A 24,984-nucleotide genomic window follows, 5' to 3' on the forward strand; every position below is an offset into this window, starting at 1 on the left:
CAAACAAAAAATCCTTTCTGGGGTTTGGGGAAAAGAAGACCCTTGGTGTTCTTTTACTTAATGCTGGACATGATGTTAGTGAAGGAATGTCCGTCTACTGATTCGTAAGATGGAAGTAGAAAAATATGTTCCTTCTGGGAGTAAGGAGCTTAAATATTCAACTCCTTGGTGTTTCTCCATGTTGGCCCATACTCCTGCAGGTATGCGGGATTGATATATGGGTTCTGATTGAAGAGATTCCACTCAGATGATCGTCATTTGACGTGATGATAAAAGCAAGCAAACAAACAAAAAATCCTTTCTGGGGTCTGAGGAAAACAAGACCCTCGGTGTTCTTTTACTTAATGCTGGACATGGTGTTAGTGAAGGAATGTCCATCTACTGATTCGTAAGATGGAAGTAGAAAAATATGTTCTTTCTGTGAGTAAGGAGCTTAAATATTCAACTCCTTGGTGTCTTTCCATGATGTTGCTATCGTCTTTTCCAGTAGGAATCGATATGGGAACATTGCACGTGATTGGAGAGATTCCATTCAGATGATCGTTATTTGACGTGATGATAAAAGCAAGCAAGCAAACAAAAAATCCTTCCTGGGGTTTGGGGAAAAGAAGACCCTCGGTGTTCTTTTACTTAATGCTGGACGTGGTGTTAGTGAAGGAAGTCCGTCTACTGATTCGTAAGATGGAAATAGAAAAATATGTTCCTTCTAGTAGTAAGGAGCTTAAATATTCAACTCCTTGGTGTTTCTCCATGTTGGCCCATACTCCTGCAGGTATGCGGGATTGATATATGAGTTCTGATTGGAGAGATTCCATTCAGATGATCGTTATTTGATGTGATGATAAAAGCAAGCAAACAAAAAAATCCTTTCTGGGGTCTGGGGAAAGCAAGACCCTTGGTGTTCTTTTACTTAATGCTAGAAGTGGTGTTAGTGAAGGAAGTCCTTCTACTGATTCGTAAGATGGAAGTAGAAAAATATGTTCTTTCTGGGAGTAAGGAGCTTAAATATTCAACTCCTTGGTGTCTTTCCATGATGTTGCTATCGTCTTTTCCAGTAGGAATCGATATGGGAACATTGCACGTGAGTGGAGAGATTCCATTCAGATGATCGTTATTTGACGTGATGATAAAAGCAAGCAAACAAAAAAATCCTTTCTGGGGTTTGGGGAAAAGAAGACCCTCGGTGTTCTTTTGCTTAATGCTGAACGTGGTGTTAGTGAAGGAAGTCCGTCTACTGATTCGTAAGATGGAAGTAGAAAAATATGTTCCTTCTTTGAGTAAGGAGCTTAAATATTCAACTCCTTGGTGTTTCTCCATGTTGGCCCATACTCCTGCAGGTATGCGGGATTGATATATGAGTTCTGATTGGAGAGATTCCATTCAGATGATCGTTATTTGACGTGATGAGAAAAGCAAGCAAGCAAACAAAAAATCCTTTCTGGGGTCTGGGGAAAAGAAGACCCTCGGTGTTCTTTTACTTAATGCTGAACGTGGTGTTAGTGAAGGAGCGTCCGTCTAGTGATTCGTAAGATGGAAGTATAAAAATAGGTTCCTTCTGGGAGTAAGGAGCTTAAATATTCAACTCCTTGGTGTTTCTCCATGTTGGCCCATACTCCTGCAGGTATGCGGGATTGATATATGAGTTCTGATTGGAGAGATTCCATTCAGATGATCGTTATTTGACGTGATGATTAAAGCAAGCAAACAAACAAAAATCCTCCTGGGGTCTGGGGAAAACAAGACACTCGGAAACAAGTATGATAAGGAATTGATAGCTTAAGGTACAATTGATGTAGTTACGAGTCCAGAATATCACGCTATCAATTCTGAACCGTATGATAAATTTTGAATTATTTACATGTAATAATAATAAATAATAATGATTTATTGAATTTGTATAGGGCAAATATGTCAATTGGGGTATTTTCATTTGCGCTGAAGTATATAATACATACAATAATACAAATACAATAACCACAATAGATCAAATTTAACAGGTGTAATAATAATTATGAATATAAATTACGAACTTATGGGCTAACATTTAAATATGTATTGATAATAACTAAAAGGAAAAATTTTTGAAAAAAATAAAGTATCATGAGTATCATGTTAAATTAATAAGAAAATTTCATTTTAACTTAAAAGTTAAAAGTTGTTCAAATGTGTTGAGTGTATCATAAGCAAAGCAAAAAATTGCATGATCTTCTCATACAATTCGGAATTTATAGATAATCATGATGTTTTGAGAGTTATCAAATTAATTAAAGACTTTCAAAACATCACTAATACCTATAAAATTGTACTCTAGATCGTACGATCTCCTATACTAATCGTACCTCCTCTTGTCCAATCAGAATCAAGTAATTTTGTTGGGTTTATTATAGTGAATTTAAAGCTCTAGGTTTATAACTTTTTTTGATTTTTACTTACTATTGGTTTTCAATGAATCCACCATTTATTTTTTACGAAATTGAATGTGTCTATTATAAGTTTATTTAACTTTCCTCTTCAAATCTTACTATTTTTATTCAATTTATTTTTTATGAATTTTCATGTATGTAATTTGTTTGAAATTACAATTATTTATACTTTCTTACTATTCGTACTATTTCTATTTTCTTTTTATGCAAAATCTCGATGTGTTAGACTAATTTTTAAATTAGAATTTATAGATCTCATTTTTACTACGTTTTATATTAAAGTCATTTAACCCGTGAAATAGATATTAGACTAATACACTTTAGTAGACCCTAATTCCATTGTCTTCTTTTGTATCTATTTGACTATTACACGTTGACTAATAATTTCTATTCCATGGGTTAAATGCCTTCACTTTAATCTTAATTTAATAGTATTGATTGGCTTACCAGCTGAGCTGTGAATTTTGTCAATCACAGCCCATTTAGCTGTTTTTGCCCATGGCCAACATTCCTATATGAGAAGCAGAAATATGGAAAAGAAGAATAAAAACAATTTCACTTTACCTCCATTTTTGCTTTGTTCTTTTAAAGCCCAAAAAAGGCTTAGAGCCAGTGGTAATTTTGTCCACTCATGCTTTGAGCACCGTGTTCACTGCTCAGCTGGTAGGGTTGATGAGGATCAAGGATGTACTGAATTTAGAATTAGAATTTATAGTTTCCATTTTTTCCTTTACTATGTTTTACTCTTAATTTAATAGTCTTGATTAGCTTGACAGCTTAGCAGTGAATAGTGTACATGCATGCTTTGTGCGCCGTGTTCACTGCTCAGCTGGTAGGGTTGATGAAGAAGAATGTACTGAAGTAAAATAAATGTACTTAGGTCTATTATATATAGAGAGTTTTGTTACAGCTATAAAATGTAGTATTTATTTATTGAATTAAAATCAGCAAAATTGCATTTAATTGAAAAAAGTTTTCACTTCATAAACACTTCAATAAAGATTTCTGTCTGTCTGTCTGTCACATTTTTGTCTTTCTTCCTTTTTCCTTTCTTTCATTCTTTTATCCTTCCTTCCTTCCTTCCTTCCTTCCTTCCCTCCATGCTAGAATGTCCACAGTAAATCCGTGAAACTTTAGTGATATTAAATAGCACAATTCCATGTAAATTCCATTGTTTCCTATTGTTTAACTAGCACTATTTTGTACTATTTAGTAATTAGTGTTTCACTGATTTACTGTGGTCATCCTATCTTTTTTGTTTATTTCTTCATTTAAAGTGAATCAGTACTTTTCCTAGAGCACATGTGCAGAAGAACCATGAAATAAAAACAGTTGATACTGACAAATAGTAGCAGCTATTCAGTGAACTTATTACTCAATCAGAACATTCCTTACAGGAAGACAAATATACGAGAGACTGTTTTTATTTTATGGTTTTACTGCATGTGCTCTACCCTGGTTGGCAGTCTGATTTCAGGGAATAAGGAAACTTCTGCCAAGAAGAGTATACTTGATTAGACTGGCTCTCCTGAACTGTGGTGATCAAGCTTTAGGAATTTATCAATTCAGCATGGCTTAATACAGGTGCCCATCGGCTTATTGCCTGGCAATTTTTTAAGACAGGGTCATATAATGTTCTTCTTTTTTATATGGGTAGGTCAGTAATATGGTCCAGATCATATTCATATGACAGGTTATGATACAGGAATTTCAAAGAGGGGAACCATATACTTATTTCAATAACGTTAGTCACCAAAAACCTAGAAAGCTAAGATCACTGAGGATCATTGGAAACAATTTATTTCAAACAAGTGAAGCTTTTTTTGATACAAACTGCAGCTTGAGGATGCTCAGAAGAGGTGAGACTGTAACTGGTAAAAGATCATCAAGTCCATCAACAGTTATCAAGCGGTTGAAACATGTAAAATGTATCTACCCATAATCCTTGTCGGCCTCAGCTTTATAGCTTTTCAGGTGACTAACTTTATTGAAATAATTATATATGAAAACCCTGTTTAATGATTGAAGAGCGAGCAACAAAGTAAAGTGTTTGATTGTCAGGTCTTTTGCAAAAACAGGTCACGTGACCCTACCCCCTTCAGGATAGAAATTGTTTCAAAATGAACAACAGAAATGAAAAGAGTACCTCAATATTAGTAAGAAGGCAAAGTTTCAGCTTATAACCTGTAACAGGAGAGATGGCAAATGCAAAATCAAATATTTTATAAGGGTTTGTATGGGGAAATGCTCGTACAAATCCTTATAAAATATTCGCTTTTATTTTTAATGCCATTTCTCCTATAGTCAACGTTATTAGCTAAAACTTTGCCTTCTCATTGATATCGAGGTGCTCTTTCCATTTCTGATGTTCATTTTGACACAACTTTTCATTTAGGGGGTAGGGTCACGTGACCTTATGTTGCAAAAGGCCTAGTATTAAATGACTTAACCGAGTGAAACAAAGGTTACTAATCAGTGAACAACTTTTAATCATAAATGAGGGTTAGTGATTGTTTTTCTCAAAAAGTACAAATAAAGTCAAATATGATGTTTCTATGTTTTTTCTTGTATGTTTTTTCTTTTATCAAGAGGAGGGCGGGGCTCACAACCCCGGCGTGCGGTCGGCGTCCTAGTAGGACCCCTCCTAGCTGATGACCACCATGTTGACCCATTGCACTTCCTGGGTCAATCACTGGTGAGATGGTTAAAACAAAAACACTATGTACACTGTGTGCGTTAACATAGAATGCTGTGAAACAAAGACAAGCAGGTAGAAAAGGAAGGAATTGAAATGAAAGTGCGGCCTGGGAAGAGTTTTGTGATGCACCGCATGCTAATTCCCAAGAGAATTGAATATGATTTTTACCGTCGTGCTTTGTATTTGATCGCGCAAAGGATTCTTGCATAAAAATTGTACATCCCACATGGATGATTAGGTTGTAACGGATAAAGTCGGTTGCCTCGCTCTAAGAACTTGAGGTGATGGATGGCGTAACCCTCTCAGCTCCCAAGAGATGTATCGTGCTATCCTCCCTTGCTAGATATCCAGAGATATCCATGTATCGGATGAAGATACGTTATGCAATGTCTTTACATAGGTCGAAAAGAAAAAAAATATATATAAATCAAAAGTACCAAGTTAACCCTAACATTCTTAACGCTCATAAATAACCCTAAATAGAATCAAAAATAGCAATGTTAGGGTTAGAACCCTAGCAGTAACCCTAGCTGACTAGAATTTGTGTTAGGGTTAGGGTTAGCGTTTCGAGTGTTAGGGTTAGGGTTAGCGTTTTGAGTGTTAGGGTTAGGGTTAACGCTAACCCTAACCCTAACACAAATTCTAGTCAGCTAGGGTTACTGCTAGGGTTCTAACCCTAACATTGTTATTTTTGATTTGATTTTTGATTTTTGATTCTTAACTCCTTCATTTTTTTATTTCAAAAAATATTATATTTTTTATTCTTCAAAGGGGGTACTTTTGATCCGACCCCTAAGAGACTAATTAAGAATCTTGGATATGTAACAAGTGGTTTAGGTGTCAAGTTTCGTTTCATTATTTCGTCCTCCATCGACCCCCTCCGTCCTCCGCACGCAGATGCCTCTCTTCTCTATATTTTAAACACAGTTGTCCATGTGGGATGTACAATTTTGTGCAAAACTACTCTTTTTAATCATTTGTCTCTATTCAAATGTTGTTTATTTGGCCTTTTGCGTATACTCTCCGTAAAGGGAGATTGACATGGAAGACTCGTGTAGAGACACCGTGCTTCAACCATCTCAATAGAATCCTTGGTCTGGTTATCGAACGGGGAAGGTTCTCAAAAATTGGATGAAAATCCATATAAGATCCTCCGCGTCCCCATCTAACCTCCCCGAATCGGAGAAATGCAACTACCTCAATCCTACGATCCTAGTGACCCTTGTGGGATGTTCGATCTTTTCGCATGACTCCCTTCTTGCTCGAGCAAATACAAAGCGCGATGGTAGCAAATTAAGCAATAAATTAAAAAATACGTCTGATCCCTTGGGAATTTAAACACGAAGCTTAACAAAATTTATTTTTGGCTTTTGCATGTGGGACGCGTGATGTTTTATTTTGCGTGTTTTTAATTGGTTAAAATGCTATGATTACTCTACCCTTCTGAACGGGAATAAAACATGTTTAAAGAGCAAAGAGAATTGAAGAATCTTGGAGGGTTTTGTGCAGCAACGCCTTTTTCTCAAAACGAATGAATGCACCACAAATAAATTAATCAAACTTTTTTAAGACTTTTTTTGTTTATTTTCTGTATCAATCTTATGTGTATCTGTCCTCGAAGTGGTGAAGAAATGCATACACTTATTTCCAAAAACGTTTTCGCTCTAAAATGTGAAATGTGCGATCTCAGACTACAGAGATTTCTGTGCTTTTATGTTTGTGTGACAGAGTCAAAAGACACTATTTTGGACAGTAATTATTTAGTCATAAATCTATATTTTTAATTAGGAATGCCTCGTGTACACATAGGAATGTAATTCTTTAGTTAACTGTTTGCGTGGAAAATGCGTAAGCAAGAAATAATTTCCGTACGTAATTACATTACAGTGAGTCATGCCTAGGTTTGGCGCTTGTTTACGTAAGTTCGTGTTTGGGACATCCTGTTTGCGCCTAGGGCGTGCAACATTGCATAGGATGTGTAAGGTCTTAAGAATGCAGGTTTTCCCATAAAAATAGGCCCAAACTAAGCTTAACTCAGTGTAGTAAAAGTTCTTGAAGACGTTGCGTTGTCTACGGATATTTTCACATATCAAGACAAGGAATTCTCTACGATGTAAAGGTATGAATCTTTGAAGCCTTTTACACTTATACCTAGGATAGATTTAGGACAAATCTATGTTCATATCGTTAACTAGTCGTTATATTTTATAGCTTAGATTTTCTACATATTTGTTAAGCATTCGTTTCATGTTGTAGTAATTCTAGTCGCATTAGCGCGTAATTTAGTACAAAGTTATTCACGCAGTAGTAATTTAGTAATCACGCTGAGTGTATCTTGTCTTTTAAACTCTTTAAAACGTTTACTATAGGATCGCTACCGCCTTACTCGCTTGTTTAACCTTTTTACTACGATAAATAGCCTTAACTGCGGGATAAAAGACCTTTTCTTTCCAACCTTTAATTTGTTCGCTACTTAAACTCTACACTCAAGGTCATTGTCGCGACCGCGTGTTCAGTAAACCGTGTAATTCTTAGTTTGTCATAAACAAAGGTTAAAATACTTACCTAAAGCCATAGTTAACCTCTAGTCAATTTTTCCTATTGCTTTTTCCATTGGTTTAGTTCATTTTAAACGGTTTACCGACTTGTACATTAAACTTTGCAACCTAGTAATTTTCACTCGCGTATTGTAAACACTGCTAATCAGTATGCAATATTCAAATTACCTGTGACGTAATTTACGTATTTCCGTTTCTATTTATATCCAGCAAAACTGTATTTTATTCATAACTTTTTAGCTATTTAGATAAGCTACAAATTTATTTTATCTCATTGTAAATATTTTTCTTGTTTTCATTAGAGATATCCTGTAATCTCGTTCCCGTTTTTTTTTTCATGTATTGTAAAGTTGTGTGAATTTTTCAATAAATTCTTTTGTCAAAACCACTTGCAATCTGATTCATAGCTGAGCGCCTTGCCGCCGGTTACATTTTTGGTGTCAGAAGTGGGATAGCAAGAAAGTTGACATTAGTAGTTACTGATTATTTACCAACGGGAACGAGACTGAAATCATGGCAGAAGAAGCTGTGGCTGCACTCACAGAGCAATTGGCTGCACTCAAGGCACAGCTGGATGGCATGCAGGCTGAAGGAGGACCCCCTGCCCAACCTGTTCCTGCACCAGTGGTACAAGTGACAGTGCCAAGGGAGAAGAAGCTGAGAAAGTATGCTGGTGGCAGAGACGACAAAGTGCTTGAAGACTGGATAGCGGATGCACAGAGGTCTGTGGCTGCCCAGAAGTTAACTGGTCAAGAGGCGGTGGATTTCCTGTACCATAGCTTAGAAGGTGCGGCTCGAGATGAAGTTCGACTAAGGCCTGTGGATGACTGGATAGACCCGGATGGCTTCTTCAGGATTCTAAGAGACGTCTTCGGGGAGAAGCTCACCAAGACCCAGCTTCTCCAGAGGTTTTTCGCCAGAAAACAAGGTGACAGGGAGCCCATCCAGGACTTTGCCCATGCCCTGATGTCAATGGCGGAGCACATAACCAGAGTACACGTAGGAGCCCTGGAAAACAAGGACCAGAACCTCAGAGACACATTCGTTGAGAACTTGCGTGACAACCTGTTGCGCAGGGATCTCAAGCGCTATATCAGAGAACATCCCGAGAAGACCTTCAACGAGGTGAGGCAAGAGGCCTATCGTAGCTCGGAAGACACAGATAGAGGAGCACATCGCCATGCAGCGACCAAGGAGGTGTTGGTGGAGAGCAACCAAGTAAATGCCATCCAAGAGCTTACAGCAGGACAGAAGGCCCTGGTGGAGAGGCTCATGCAGCAACAAAAATTGCTGGATGAGCAGCAGAAGCTGCTAACCCAACTTACCATGAAGTTCGCGAGCCCATCACCACCACGAGGTCCCCCACGTGGTCCGAGGAGATGTTACAACTGCCACGAGCTTGGACATCTTCGGCCGAACTGCCCAAAGCCCCTGAAAGACAAGGCACCAGCAGCACCACAGAAGGAGTCAAACTCCAGCTCTCCACGGCAGTGAGCCACGCCGTGGAGAGGAACTGTAGTGGCTCTAATTCTCTTTTTCAGAACGAAAAGTTTGTCGGGACAAGTCCCACAGTGGTGGCGAGGATTGGCGGAGTACCTGTGAAAAGCTTAGTGGATACGGGCTCCATGGTTACCCTCATCACCGAGTCGTTCTACAGGGAAAAGCTACAGCCAACCCTTGGAGACCTACACCCTGAAACAAGATTACTGCAGCTGCGAGGAGCTAACGGTTTGGACATCCCTTACATTGGATATATCGTCGCTACAGTAGAGATCGGAGGAGTGGTGGTCCCTGGGTGCGGCATCTTCATCACAAAGGACACAGCAGCCACTACAGTAATGCAGAGGAGGGTACCTGGCCTACTGGGAACCAACGTTCTTGGGCAGGTGCCCCAATACCAACAGATCCTGCAAGATGAAGAGAAGAAGAGTAAACGTAAAACTGGGTTCGTGAAAGTAGCCGGCTCAGACAAAGTCTGGGTCCCTGCTTTCACGGAATCTGATGTCTTGGTCACAGGCCCATCATGGGGCAATGATGCTGTGATCGAACCCCTTGGTGTACCAGTAGAAGGAAACCTCACCGTGGCCAGTACTCTCGTGGATACTACCAAGACGTGTTACTATGTCAGAGTTGCCAACCAGACGGCAAAGGACATATGGCTAAAGCCGAGGACGCGGATTGGAATTGTGCGAGAGGGAGAGATGGTCAAGAGAGGAGAGCAGTTGGAGTTCCTACACGAGAATAACATGGTGACAGTGTGCTGTAACCTTAGTGCTGACCCTCAGATGCCACCCCAACGGGAAGCTGTGGGCAAAGTACGTTGGCAAAGGATACAGACACCCCCTCACGGGATTACCCTGGAACATTTCCCCGGGACGGAACTTCAGAGGGAGAAAGCTCTCCAGATGTTCGAAAGAAATGAAGAGGTGTTCGCTTCATGTAAGGAGGACCTTGGCTGTACAAAGACAACATATCATCGCATCTACACAGACGATGATGTGCCTGTCACAGAGCGTTACAGAAGGATTCCTCCAAACCAATACCAGGAGGTGCAACAGCATCTACAAGACTTGCTAGAAAAAGGAGTGATATGTCCAAGTGAGAGTAACTATGCCTCCCCAATAGTGCTTGTACGAAAGAAGTCTGGAGCCTTGAGGATGTGCGTCGACTACCGGAAGCTGAACCAGAAAACCAAGCGTGATCAGTACCCCCTACCAAGGATAGAGGAATCACTGGAGGCACTGCGTGGCGCAAAGTACTTTTCCACCATAGATCTGGCATCAGCCTACAATCAAGTTGAAGTCCATCCTGATGATCAGCACAAGACTGCGTTCACAACGCCCATGGGTTTGTTTCAGTACACTCGGATGCCGTTTGGACTACAGAATGCCCCAGCGACCTTCCAAAGGTTGATGCAAGGAGTCTTTCGAGAGGACATACTTCGCACCCTGATGGTCTACCTGGACGACATCATAGTCTTCTCATCCACCATTGAAGAACATCTTGAGCGGTTGGAAACGGTATTCAGTAAGCTGAAGCATCATGGATTAAAGGTTGAACCAACCAAGTGTCAACTCTTCAGAGATCGGGTGTCCTACCTGGGGCACGTGGTCTCTGCTGACGGTGTCGAGACAGACCCTGAAAAGACAAAGGCAGTTAACGAGTGGCCAGTCCCCCAGACAGTGCGCGATCTGCGATCATTCCTTGGTTTCGCGTCATACTACAGAAGATTTGTCCCCAAGTTCGCTCAAATGGCAGGCCCGCTGCACAAGTTAGTTGCTGAGCTCGGGAGCGGAGGAAGTAACAAGACCACCCGGAAGCAGATTGGCGTACTGTGGACAGAAGAGTGCCAAAAGAGCTTCAACAAGTTAAAGAATCTACTAACCTCAGCACCAGTGCTGGCCTACCCGGACTACACCAAGCCCTTCATCCTAGAGACGGATGCGTCCAACGAAGGATTGGGAGCCGTGCTGTCCCAAGAACAGGACGGAAGAGTCAAAGTGATCGCTTATGCCAGCCGAGGCCTGAGAGGTGGAGAGCGAAACATGGAGAACTACTCATCGAGGAAGCTGGAACTACTAGCCTTGAAGTGGGCTGTATGTGAGAAGTTCAGGGAGTACCTGCTGGGATCGAAGTTTGTCGTCTACACAGACAACAACCCGCTGACATACCTACAGTCAAAGAGTAAGCTGAAAGCTGTGGAGCAGAGGTGGGCTGCAGAGTTAGCAAACTTCAACTTCACCATCAAGTATCGCCCTGGACGTCACAACCAGAATGTAGATGCTCTAAGTCGCATCAACCGAGATGAAGAACCAACCACAGTTGAAGTAAGAAGTACCCTAGCCTACTCTACCAATACTACAGACCTACCAGAAGAGGTACGTCAACATTTGATGGTATCAGCAGCGTTCATAAGCAACACAGAGACAAGTGCGCTGGAGGAGCAAGCAACCTCATTCCCAACCACACCTCTCACAGAGATCCAACGACTACAGCAGGAGGACCCATGTATCAGTCGTCTCCTCCACTACCGAAACCTTGGACGTCGGCCAAGTAACAGGCAAAGCCAACAAGAGACAAGGGATACAAGGAAGTTGCTTAGTCACTGGAACAGGATTGAGGAAAGCCATGGAGTTCTCTACCGCCGTACAGGAGTCGGACACGGAAGTGAGCTTCGGTTACTGCTACTCCCCACATCAATGAAATCACAAGTACTGAAGGGTGCGCACGATCAATGTGGACATCAAGGACAAGACAGGACAGAACAGCTCTTGAGGAAAAGATGTTGGTGGCCCGGTATGCAAGGAGATGTGAAGCAATGGATCTCAAATTGTGAAAGATGTGTCATTGCCAAAGGATCCTACCTTCCAGTCAAGACGCCGATGGGCAGCCTACTAGCTACTAGGCCATTGGAAGTGCTAGCGATGGATTTTACCTTGCTTGAGCCTGCAACAGATGGAAGAGAAAATGTCCTCGTGTTAACAGATGTGTTCACAAAGTTTACAATTGCTGTACCTACCCGTGATCAGAAAGCTACAACCGTAGTCAAGACCCTGATTAAAGAATGGTTCCTTGTGTATGGAATCCCCCAAAGAATACACTCTGACCAAGGCAAGTCATTTGAGGCAGAACTAGTCAAGGAGTTGTGTGCAGTGTATGGAATTAAGAAGTCAAGGACAACCCCCTATCATCCTCAAGGAAATGGGCAGTGCGAAAGATTCAACCGTACACTACATGAGCTTCTAAGAACTCTACCAGCAGAAAAGAAAAGAAGGTGGCCTGAACACCTGAAAGAGTTATGTTACGCCTATAATGCTACGCCACATGCAACGACTAGATACTCACCCTTCTACCTGATGTTTGGTAGAGATGCAAAGCTACCTCTGGACATTCTACTTCCTGATGATGACAGACAAGTGACAGTAGACAACCAGCAATGGATTACCAAGCACCAGACTCGTCTACGAGAAGCTTATACCACTGTGACACAAAACTTGAAGGAAGCTGCTACCATCAGAAAGAAGATCCATGACCAGAAGAGCAGAGCACTGGCCGAACCACTACAAGTTGGAGAGCGAGTACTCCTTCGCAATCGTAAAGTCAGAGGAAGAAACAAGATTCAAGATAAATGGGACAACCAAGTGTACAAAATCGTCGAACGAAGAGACAACAATACATATGTCGTTGAAAGAGCTGATGGACATGGAGGAGATAAAGTTGTTAGTCAAGGAGAAATGCAAGTGTGTCCAAGACCAATGCTGGAGATACGAGGACGACACAGGCAAGCTGACAGGTCTAGACAAACATGTACTGCATCGCCAGAATCATCAGATGAAGAAGATGACATTGGAGGAATGACAATCGCCTTTCAACCAATGACAGAACCAGCTGAACCTGATGATGATGATGATAGTGATGATGCGTCTGAGGAAGAACTGGCTGCACCTGTACTCCGACGTTCCACAAGGACAACGGCAGGCCAACACAGCAACCTCTATAATCTTCCAAGATCCGCACTTCAGCACTGACGAGTCCACCTGCGTATCATTGTTCCTGAATTTGCTCGAGGACGAAGCAAACAAAAAGGAGGGGCAAGTGTGACAGAGTCAAAAGACACTATTTTGGACAGTAATTATTTAGTCATAAATCTATATTTTTAATTAGGAATGCCTCGTGTACACATAGGAATGTAATTCTTTAGTTAACTGTTTGCGTGGAAAATGCGTAAGCAAGAAATAATTTCCGTACGTAATTACATTACAGTGAGTCATGCCTAGGTTTGGCGCTTGTTTACGTAAGTTCGTGTTTGGGACATCCTGTTTGCGCCTAGGGCGTGCAACATTGTATAGGATGTGTAAGGTCTTAAGAATGCAGGTTTTTCCATAAAAATAGGCCCAAACTAAGCTTAAATCAGTGTAGTAAAAGTTCTTGAAGACGTTGCACATATCAAGACAAGGAATTCTCTACGATGTAAAGGTATGAATCTTTGAAGCCTTTTACACTTATACCTAGGATAGATTTAGGACAAATCTATGTTAATATCGTTAACTAGTCGTTATATTTTATAGCTTAGATTTTCTACATATTTGTTAAGCATTCGTTTCATGTTGTAGTAATTCTAGTCGCATTAGCGCGTAATTTAGTACAAAGTTATTCACGCAGTAGTAATTTAGTAATCACGCTGAGTGTATCTTGTCTTTTAAACTCTTTAAAACGTTTACTATAGGATCGCTACCGCCTTACTCGCTTGTTTAACCTTTTTACTACGATAAATAGCCTTAACTGCGGGATAAAAGACCTTTTCTTTCCAACCTTTAATTTGTTCGCTACTTAAACTCTACACTCAAGGTCATTGTCGCGACCGCGTGTTCAGTAAACCGTGTAATTCTTAGTTTGTCATAAACAAAGGTTAAAATACTTACCTAAAGCCATAGTTAACCTCTAGTCAATTTTTCCTATTGCTTTTTCCATTGGTTTAGTTCATTTTAAACGGTTTACCGACTTGTACATTAAACTTTGCAACCTAGTAATTTTCACTCGCGTATTGTAAACACTGCTAATCAGTATGCAATATTCAAATTACCTGTGACGTAATTTACGTATTTCCGTTTCTATTTATATCCAGCAAAACTGTATTTTATTCATAACTTTTTAGCTATTTAGATAAGCTACAAATTTATTTTATCTCATTGTAAATATTTTTCTTGTTTTCATTAGAGATATCCTGTAATCTCGTTCCCGTTTTTTTTTTCATGTATTGTAAAGTTGTGTGAATTTTTCAATAAATTCTTTTGTCAAAACCACTTGCAATCTGATTCATAGCTGAGCGCCTTGCCGCCGGTTACAAAGCACAAACAAAGTTCATAAAAAGACAGCACAGCAAAACCAAAGACAATTCACCAACTGACCTGATAGGCAAGTCCCCATACCACAGGACGACCAATGAATACAGCACGTGCACCCAATGCTAATGCCTTTAGTACATCAGTACCAAGCCTTACTCCACCATCCATATACACTTCAATTTGTCCATTGACAGCTGATACAACTTCTGGTAGAGCATCAATCTGTCACAAACAGTAAAGTACACAGTTACAGCTCAATGCAGTCACAGCGGTAGTCGACATGGATCAAGGGGTTACCGACTCACCCCTGCCAAGACCCCATCCAACTGTCTTCCTCCATGATTAGACACGATAATGGCATCAGCACCGTGCTGGACAGCAAGCTTAGCATCTTCTGCTGTTAGAATGCCTTTTAATATTACTGGAAGCTTGGTGATGGACTTGATCCATTTTATGGTGTCCCATGAAATTGTTTTGTCAAAGATTGCTTCAACCTGCCAAATAGTTCTAATAAAAAGTAAGTAAATCAGTCACTTAATATACAAGTATATTACCTAAATAAGTAAAATAGAAGGATGCATGCATCCCTTGGTTGTTGTTTATTACACTCATTATACTCATTATATTTCCCTATAACTACAGAAATAAAGGAAAATGTCTTGTATAAAGAACATAAGGGATTCTATATACCGTGAACAATCAATTTATTCAAATACATACAATTTGTCTCCAAGATTTGCAACTTGAACACCAGGAGGAAGAGAGAAGCCTGATCTCCTAATACCACGTCTTATTCCAAGAACTGTTGCATCAACTGTAAAAACTAAGGCTTTGAATCCTGTTTCTTCTGCTTTTTGGATTCTTGACTTCATTTGCTTTCTATCTTTTAAGATGTACAGATGAAACCATCGAAGACCACTTGGTGCTGCAAGTGCTATATCTTCGTTTCTGCTTGTGTTAATCATGCTAAGGATCATGCATGTCTTAGCACTAGCTGCCGCTGTTTGGTAAAAGATGCAAACATATATTCTCTAAATCACTCTAATTTCGATCTAATTGGTCATAAGGCTACCGATAGATCAAATTAGGATTTAGGAGTTTTATTTTTGTGAAAGGAGGAAAAACCAGAGAACCCTGAGAAAAAACCCTGTAAGGGGCGAAATCAAAACAATGTTCCAAGATAGGGACCCGATTTTATGAATTAAGGTGGTGGGTAGCGGTACATACCCCCTCCCCCTCAGAGGCCTCTTCAAATGCTCGATACTGGGGGTCTGTAGTGGCAATTTCTATTCACAAATACGTTTTCTAGCATACATGCAGACACACAGTCCATTAATTTCTGTGATTTGGCACTATATGATTTGGCACTACTTGATTCAATATGCAAAGTTGATGATGGGTATTGACTCATTTACATGGTAATTATAAGGAATGAAGGAATATATATATATATATCAATTAAGTTATATAAATGTATGAAATTATGAAAAATGGATAAATGGTACTGGATGGATAGTTGGACAGGAGAATGGATTGATAGATGAAGGGATCAATCCAAGAATCAATAAAAGAAAGGAAGAATGAAAGTATGGAATAAAAGGTGGATGGATGGATAGATGGGCAGATGAATGGATGGGCAGATGGATGGATGGGCAGATGGATGGATGGGCTGATGGATGGAAGGATGGATGGATGTGTAGATGGGTGGATAGAGGGATTGACAGTTAAACAATCACCTCTTATTCTTGGTTGTATTAATATTTTCCCATTTCTTTCCCATTTCTCTTGCAATTAAGATCTTTTGCATCCATATTCATGTACCTTCTCGTTTACAATTGTTAAACAAAGAAATGATACTCTAGGAAATGACACATGGTCTGAAATGGGAAAACATACCCAAGGTAAAGCAGTCTGTTGAAGGATGGTGAATGGATTGATGGACAAACAAACAAAAACTGATTTATTACACTTCAATATACACATCCCTCACCCTTTGCAATGGCTCGTTCGCTCTCTGGATGTGCAAGTATGGAGTACCCAGTTGGTGCAATGCATATTGGCATACTGACTGTCTGTCCCAGCAGAGTGGTAGACATGTCTACTTCTGATATCCCACGAAGCATTCTGGGCCTAAGTCTTAACCTGCATCAACACACCAAGAGAACAATAAAATGCTTTCTCCTTTATGGCTAGAATCCATGGAATTATACCTTTATGAGCGATGATAAGTAAGCTTAAACATTGCTCCATTGCTATATAATCACCTTCTGAAAGCATCAATATTGTCTTTCAAACTAACTTCTTCATCTGCTCCTCCTTCGTAGTAGTTCAATGACATCCTACATAGCTTCTTTTTACCTTCATGTTCAATATCTGCCAAGCAAACAGGCTTTGAATGTGTTAAATCGTTCTTAGACATTTTTTAAATCCCTATATAAGTTGCGAAAGAATGCAGCCGATTTCCAAAATAACAAAGGAACCCCATTTTAGAAAAAAATTATACCGTCAAAATAAATAATAAAAGAGATTGATTTTCTTTATTTATCTGGGTTTTAATCTAATATAAAATTTTTTTTTTTAATACATTCAATAAAAGATCGATTTTCTTGATTTTTAGCTTTGTTGATTATTTTCTTCCGAAGCGGGGTCCCTGTGGAGTTCCAATGTTTTTTCCACAGAAGATGCCAAATAAAATTGTATCACAAACTAGCAATTTGAATTTTCGTTTAAACATCTCGAAAAACAGCCATGTCTAAAGACTCTTCTCCTCGTCCAGAGCCTGTTTGCTTGGCAGACATCGAGGAAGAGGCGAAAAAGAATGTATCTGGGAAGATTTTGAGCTATTTTGAAGGAGGAGCAGACGAAGAACAGACGCTCAAAGACAACATTGATTCATTCAGAAGGTGAGTTCAGGGACATGTATGTTTAACTTTGAATATTTGCATGTAAAAAAGCTGCTTCAAGGACCGAAAGCACCCTAAAACTAAAAAAAGTGGGGTTCTTAGATTGAAAAATATAAGAGAATAGTATGCAAAAGTGAACTTTATAGAGTAGACTAGTATATTGCAAAAGCGAAAAGTGGAAGATTTGGATTTGAAATTATGAGAGAGTAGTATGCAAAAGCGAAAAATGGAGGATTTAGATTGAAAATAATGAGAGAGTAGTATGCAAAAGGGAAAAGTGGAGAATTGAGATTGGAAAATATATTATATTAGAATATATATTAATAATAAGTTTAATATTGTGTTCTTTCTATGGACCAAAAAAACATAGATGCAAGCCTCTATTGTGTCTATTGTCTATAGATAGGTCACAATAGGTGTCTATTAACTGTCTAGTGTCTATTTGTGTCTATTCTTGATGGAAGTGCCTTTAAGATTAGCACTCACACTTACATGCAAGCTACTTTGGATCGATCCGAGATCACTTCTCAAGGTCATCTAGTTTAAATAAGTCTCAAACAAATTTATTCGAAACATTCAGATTTGGCCAGTTTGTCTTTAGAATGATCTCAATTCGATCTAGATGTCTAGTGTGAACAGCCCCTTACATTGGGAATTTTATTGTGTGGCATGAGGCAGTCCTTCAGCTATTCACCATGAAGGGTCCTTATGGTTTGATATTATGTAAAACTTTGGATAAATGGCGATCTACAAAGAACTAATTTGTTTCATGCCCTAAACATTGCTTGCTATATCATGAAAGACCTGCAAACAACCTTATTTATAAATTAGGACACCCAAGACATATATTGTTGCTTATAATATTAGGGTAAACTATATTCAAAATTGAAGAACTCTTTGTTTCCTGACATGCCATTCACTATAAAGAGTACGACTGCATGATGAATACATTTTCTCATCCTTTTTTTAACATTTTCCTGTCCTTTCCCATACTTCCACACCCACTTCCCCCAAAATTCCTTGAGGTGTTGAAACAATTTAATAAGCAAATTCAAAAATTGATTGTCAAAGATCATGAAATATGACTTGCATATTGTGTGTATTGTATGAATGAAGATTACGACTGAGACCCAGAATGCTTTCTGGGATATCAGAAGTAGACATGTCTACCACTCTGCTGGGACAGAGGGTCAGCATGCCGATATGTGTTGCACCATCTGGGTATCAAAAGCTTGCACATGCAGATGGTGAACAAGCTACTGCAAAGGGTATGTTGTAGCATTTTCCCAGAGAAACCCATAATAGTAATCAAAGTGTATGGTATTGATGGTGTGACATAGTGTGACTTTGCATGGGTGTTGTGGTGTGGCTTAGTGTGACATTGCATGGTAGTTGTGGTGTGATATAGTGTGACATTGCATGGTAGTTGTGGTGTGGCATAGTGTGACATTGCATGGTAGTTGTGGTGTGGCATAGTGTGACATTGCATGGTAGTTGTGGTGTGACATAGTGTGACATTGCATGGTAGTTGTGGTGCGATTGTATGATTATAAACAGGATGTTATACTTATCTACCTCAACCCTTCAACTTGCAGCTGCAGCTAGTGCCATGACCTGCATGATCCTTAGTATGATATCCACCACCAAGATGGAAGATGTAACACTTGCTGCACCTGCTGGACTCAGATGGTTTCAGTTCTACATACTCAAAGATAGAGAACTTACCAAGGAACTAATTTGCCGAGCAGAGCAGGCAGGATACAAGGCTTTGGTCTTAACAGTCGATGCAACTGTTATTGCGAAACGGCGTTCTTTCTTAAAATCGGGAACTTACAATGATCCTGGGGTTGTAGCTGTTCATTTTAAATCTAAGGATGGGTATTGTACTTTTTTTTTTACAATTTTTTTATACATTTATGTCACTGTTATCATCACTTTATTTTACCATGCACTTTGTCCTTGGAAGCTCCTGATAGTTTCTGTATGCTCTGCTAATGCACCATCTCTCATCGCTGTGGTCATGAGTTCTATTCTTAGACACGCTATCATATGAGTAGAGATGCTAGTTGTTTCTCAGCTGTACTTTGAGGATTTTCTTCAGATTCTCCAATTTTCGTCTCTGCAACTTAGATTTACTTCTGATATGACTTCTAACTGAAATTCCAAGTGTTGGTTTTCACAGCCGCCATGTTGGATGAATTTAGCAAAAGATTCGTCATTAGTCTCTTTTATGTCATCCAACATGGTTGCCATGTCTTTTTTTATTTTATTCTCGTGGGAATGATTGAAAACCAGCAATACTCTATTTTAACAGTTCCGTTCATTGACCACAAATAATAGTCAAGTCAAGGTTTGAGTTTCCGCGCATAGCAAAACTATAGTTTATCATGCGCGGAAACTCCAACATCGACTCAGTGGAGCTATTATTCGTGGTCACTGAATGGAGCTGTAAAATGGAGTGTTCCATCTGACGTGAAAAACTTAAACATGAGACCTTCGCAATTAAGTCTTGCTCTTCGATAAACAATGAATTAGGGTTTTTTTTAGGTTGATAGTGCAGGTTTCCGTGAATATCAAAGCTTGTCGGATTTTGTGGTCCGGGGTAATCTTTTTGATGCAAAGAATGCCCTTCAGTTTAAGCAACACAGGGAGCCAACGACAACCCGACTTTGTGATGGCATTATTAATAAAAAAAAGTACAGAATGAGGCGAAAATTCCTGATAGGATCCAGTAGATCAAAGAGATAAACGAGGAAGTCATCAGTAGATAATTTGAAGTGCAGACCTCCCTTTCTCGGCAAGTAAAAAAGATATTTAAATGTTGCAGGAAAGTTTGGCCTGACAAACTGTGTGAAAAGGCCATTACATGGGACATGGTTGTATGGATCAAGTCCATCACCAAGCTTCCAGTAATATTAAAAGGCATTCTAACAGCAGAAGATGCTAAACTTGCTGTCCAGCATGGTGCTGATGCCATTATTGTGTCTAATCATGGAGGAAGACAGTTGGATGGAGTCTTGGCAGGGGTGAGTCGGTAACCCCTTGATCCATGTCAACTACCACTGTGCCTGTATTGAGATGTAATTGTGTACTTTACTGTTTGTGACAGATTGATGCTCTACCAGAAGTTGTGTCAGCTGTCAATGGACAAATTGAAGTGTATATGGATGGTGGAGTAAGGCTTGGTGCTGATGTACTGAAAGCATTAGCATTGGGTGCACGTGCTGTATTCGTTGGTCGTCCTGTGGTATGGGGACTTGCCTATCAGGTCAGTTGGTGAATTGTCTTTGGTTTTGCTGTGTTGTCTTTTAATGAACTTTGTTTGTGCTTCTCATTTGTTTTGTTGTCAGGGAGAAGAAGGTGTGCTGAAAGTACTGGAGATACTTCGTGAAGAATTCAGGACCGCCATGATACTATCAGGTAAGCTTAGTAGATCTATTCTTAGTTCGACAATCAAGTTGCATTTATTTCTGGCTTGTCTTATGGGGCTTGTTTGATGATCTTTGATAATCTTAATGTTATTTCTTCATGTACCATGCATGACTGTCGTGATACTGGTAGTGGTGTACAAAAACAAACAAATCAAAATATGGTTGAATTTTCTGTTACCTAAAAATCACTACGACATCTAAAACTGACACACATAATTGATGTATTGGTATTTCAAAAAAAAAGCATTATATAAAATAACTGTTATAAATCTCGCGTTCTGATTGGTTGGGAGCGTGTGCTTTATGAGAATACACAGCACGCGCACACGTTAAGTAGCGTCATTCCTATCCAAAATGGCGGTTATTGTCATTTGTATTTTATGAAAGAAATAAAAAACTTCTTTGCTGTGCTGTGTGGAGTTATAAAGCACTTGGGGATTGGCAGAACACTACGTGTCGTGCTTCTCCTAACACGTCTCTCGTGCTTTTTTCTGAGGTAGATGCATTATATAATATCTAGCTAAGCGACGGAGCGTAGTGAATGCTTGAACCTTTGAAATGTAATATCAGAGGCGGAACGTGGCATGTGTTTTTTTTAAATCATTTTTTATTTTTTTTATTTAATATATTCAGGATGTTCCTGTCTGTCAGATGTTTCCCCATCTCTCGTGACTCGTCTTTGCAAGTGTAATTTGTAAATGCATGGGTTTGTAGCTAGTGATTACGAACTGTTATTGAGATTCAGGGGGTCAATACGCAAGCACCAACCGCTCGGGGAATTGTGAAGTGACCGCTAAATAGAGGTTAGCAGCTGCTTATGAAACATAAACTAATACAAAAATCCACTTTGGGACTTTGACAACTGGCCGCTAGATAGGGGGTAGCAGGTTCAACAGTACTTTCTAAACCTTTCTAACGGTTAAAGCGGGTAAGGTCGGTAACGACCTCGTGCATTCACGTCTAGAATTGTAGAGATGAATGTTATTGGAACAAGAACAAATGTTCTTCCATTTCACGTCAAGCACTACCACTGATATGAGCTTTTCTTTGAACTTCGGTTCAAGGCGGGAAATGGAAAGATGAAATACAAAAAAAAAAAACACGTACAAAACACGTTTAAATTAGGTTTATTAATTGCATCCTATTAAAATGATATTTTTCTATCATAGCATTTAACATGAAGGCCAAATTCAATTTCTAGTGCATGTCATTTCCCTATGCTTCATCGTTCGTCGCTCGCTTGCTGCAGCAGCCGATGTTTCTCGCTGCGGTACAAATGTATCTTGCATAGTCTTCCTGTAAAACAGATGGAAAAAATACAACTATATATAAGAGAAGTCCATAATCTTATAGAGATTAGGTTTCATATTGAAAGATAAAGTCCTGAGGATGTACAACAGCTAGGTTCGAGAATACATGGCTTCGACAAAATCTGAGAAGAAAGAGTGAAGCTGAACATAATGGAAAATGAAGTTCTTCCTATAGTTCGAACAATGACTGCACTTATTCGAATTATCATGATCGCCGCTCGATTCTAACTAACCGGCCAAGACTAGCTCTAAAATTCACCGTGTACTCTTCTCAAAGAAGATTGGCACATAAGCAATTTATTGCCTTTGAGAAAGATCATTACTGAAATATTGGATGAATATCTTTAAAAAATCATGCAATAACCTTTATTTTTCTATCGAACGCTGAAACTAACTCGCAGATCGAATTTGAAACATGCTATCATGTAGGTAAGCTTAGGTTTGTTTGCGAACTCAGTGAAGGAGGAAAACCAAATTACCCCGGAGAAAAACCCTTGGATCAAGGGAGAGAGAACTAACAAACCCTATCTCGCATGTGATGTCTAGAAATCGAAAATCTAACCCTATAGACCTCCAGAGGCGAGAGGCAAGTACATAAATGCAACGTCAGCCTTGATTTAAAACTCAATCGTGTGTTTTACTGATCTATGACCACTTACTTGAAACTTGGCCGAATCACTTAGTTCCTTCACATCTCTCTTCTTTCCGTTTCCCGAAGGAATATATCCGAATGCTGCATCACTTTGGCTAGCCAGTGCCATGAAAACAACGAAACAGAAAACAAGAATGGCAGATTTGTTGTTCATTGTCGGTCTAGCAGCTTCACCACTCGTAGAAAAATTAAAGATTGACGGAACTTGGTGTGTGTGAAAAACCTCTCTACAGAGTGGCCTTAAATACTTTTTTGTCGGTTTTTTTAGAGCGCTCGATTAATTCTACTCACCATTGGTCAAGAGGGATAACTCTCTAATTCCCTGCTTCCATATTGCGGGCTTAAGTTGATTTACTACTTTGTTTAAAGAAAAAAAGACTTTCTTCTTGCTTTTTTTTTTGCTTTGTACTCCTTTCCATTTTTTCTTCCTGTGTTTTTTGCCTTCATTTTTCGTCAACAGTGCTTGATCTTTTGGTTTTGAACAGGTAAATTCACATATATGGAAAGCGAGGCTTAAGGTGAACCAATCAAGAGTCACTTAGCAGTTTTGGTCCTTAATCTCAAACGGTAGGAAGACTTATCTTTTTGTTTCAAGGGACAGTTGTGCGTAAAGAGTCGAGTCTTTGAAGCACTGAATTGGATTAGAAAAACACCAGGACAACACTATCGTCGTTTTACTCTTTTAGCAAAACCAGTGAACGAAAGCCGAGAAAAACTAAACTGTCACAGGGTTCTTCATCAAAATCTGATCCGTTTAGTCTTGGAGTTGGTTTTATTATAACGGCAAAAAAGGTTGCTATGTTACAACGACGGTTTGCCAAGCTCCGTATCTTTCTGATTTCCCCCTTTCCAGCAATTATAGATAAAAATCTCAAGTTGTGCTTCATGCTCTCTAATTAAGCTGTTTATCAAAGTTAACTAAGGTCTCAATTCAGTCTTGAAGTTTGGAAATTTCATAATCGCACTAAGTTTGTTAATACATAAAGACTATGAGCCGAGATAACACGTAGGACATTGAGTACAGAATAGGGTTGCCGGCTCAGAACACGTATCAAAGATTTAAGAATAGAAAAATTGAGAAAGGAGTATCCCTCTTATTTCGTTACGTTATCACGCTTCCTTCCAGCTCTATCCCACTCATCAGCTTTTCATTATCCACTCTTGTTGAAGCTGAGTCAGACAAGAATATCTCTCTATATACTTTGAGTGCCTTAAATTATTCGAATTATCATACTAAAGAGATAAGGTATCACAGTGGACTGTATACGTAAAGTGGATTTTGTGTGTCGATTATTACCTGATTGAGCTATTTGGGAATCGTGCCGACCTTCAAAATAGGGCACAACTATTAACTAAAAACTTATTTCAAATTTGAAATTTGAAATGTTTTGAAATAAAAAACTTCGTCTTGAATGGGGTATGTTTGAATCATTTTGACGAAATAAAACTAATGAATTGCTTGCTTTACAGCCATTCTCAATTACACGCACCCTCTAGCGATTGTTTCTGTCGCGACGAAGAAGGTTTTGGTGGACGTCAATCACAAGGTGTTTCCATAACATTGTCGGAAAAAACCAAGCTAAAAGGGAACGTGACTACAGAGTGTCATGGAAACGCCTTGATTGACATCCACAAAAGCTTCTTCGTCGCGACAGAAACAATCGCTAGAGTGGCGCGTGTGATTTAGAATGGCTGTAAATGTGACTTTCTAAATACTTTTTCCTTCTTCTTTTGATCGTGTGTTATTTCCTCGGAAAAAAACATTCCTTTTCTTGCTGTTAAAGGCCAGTCTACACGCTGCGATTTGTCTGCGCGACTTTTCGCCAGAATGTATCATCCGATTCGTTTCCGTTTTACTGGAGCCCGATTAAAAAATCGGGCCGTTAGAAAATCTGCGAAAGTGCTAAATACTTTGGGGATCGGGCCGATTCAATTTTTTTGGAATCGGGCTTCAGTCTGTCTCTAAAACTACCGCAGATTTGCCTCTCGATTTTGTCGAGCCGACAAATTGGACCAACAAATCGCAATGCACTCCCCGCTTAATTTTCTTATTGCCTGAGTTTACAGATGTTTTCCTTTGGTTTCCTCGCTAGCCAGTTTTCTCAAGCCCGCTTTATTTGTCGTTTTAATTCATCGTGATGTTTCTTAGTTTCCAAAAATAATT

The 24,984-nt window shown here is 39.4% G+C and overlaps 2 protein-coding genes and 1 long non-coding RNA gene across 3 annotated transcripts; 1 reads left to right on the top strand and 2 right to left on the bottom strand.

The window, feature by feature from the left end:
* Window positions 1-14,575: 14,575 nt before the first annotated feature.
* On the bottom strand, window positions 14,576-16,943 carry LOC148912371 (2-Hydroxyacid oxidase 2-like). The gene is made up of 5 exons (XM_089027777.1): window positions 16,789-16,943; window positions 16,515-16,666; window positions 15,245-15,524; window positions 14,830-15,031; window positions 14,576-14,746 (listed from the first exon to the last, which is right to left on the bottom strand). The coding sequence occupies exons 1-5, from the start codon at window positions 16,941-16,943 to the stop codon at window positions 14,576-14,578; spliced, it is 960 nt and encodes a 319-aa protein (XP_088883903.1).
* Window positions 16,944-17,106: 163 nt separating this feature from the next.
* Window positions 17,107-24,233, top strand: LOC116299579 (2-Hydroxyacid oxidase 1). The gene is made up of 7 exons (XM_031708252.2): window positions 17,107-17,427; window positions 18,544-18,695; window positions 19,023-19,305; window positions 20,255-20,453; window positions 20,537-20,695; window positions 20,778-20,847; window positions 21,492-24,233. The coding sequence occupies exons 1-7, from the start codon at window positions 17,273-17,275 to the stop codon at window positions 21,554-21,556; spliced, it is 1,083 nt and encodes a 360-aa protein (XP_031564112.2). The 5' UTR covers window positions 17,107-17,272; the 3' UTR covers window positions 21,557-24,233.
* LOC148912372 (uncharacterized) lies at window positions 21,970-22,974 on the bottom strand. Its single transcript, XR_016119336.1, has 2 exons — window positions 22,828-22,974; window positions 21,970-22,154 (listed from the first exon to the last, which is right to left on the bottom strand). It is a non-coding gene; the product is annotated as an uncharacterized LOC148912372 (long non-coding RNA).
* Window positions 24,234-24,984: the final 751 nt, after the last annotated feature.

Source organism: Actinia tenebrosa, unplaced genomic scaffold (genome assembly GCF_029948245.1).
Source record: "Actinia tenebrosa isolate PJP-AT-01 unplaced genomic scaffold, QUT_ActTen_1.0 PGA_scaffold11__36_contigs__length_13525064, whole genome shotgun sequence".
NCBI classification, from domain to species: domain Eukaryota; kingdom Metazoa; phylum Cnidaria; class Anthozoa; order Actiniaria; family Actiniidae; genus Actinia; species Actinia tenebrosa.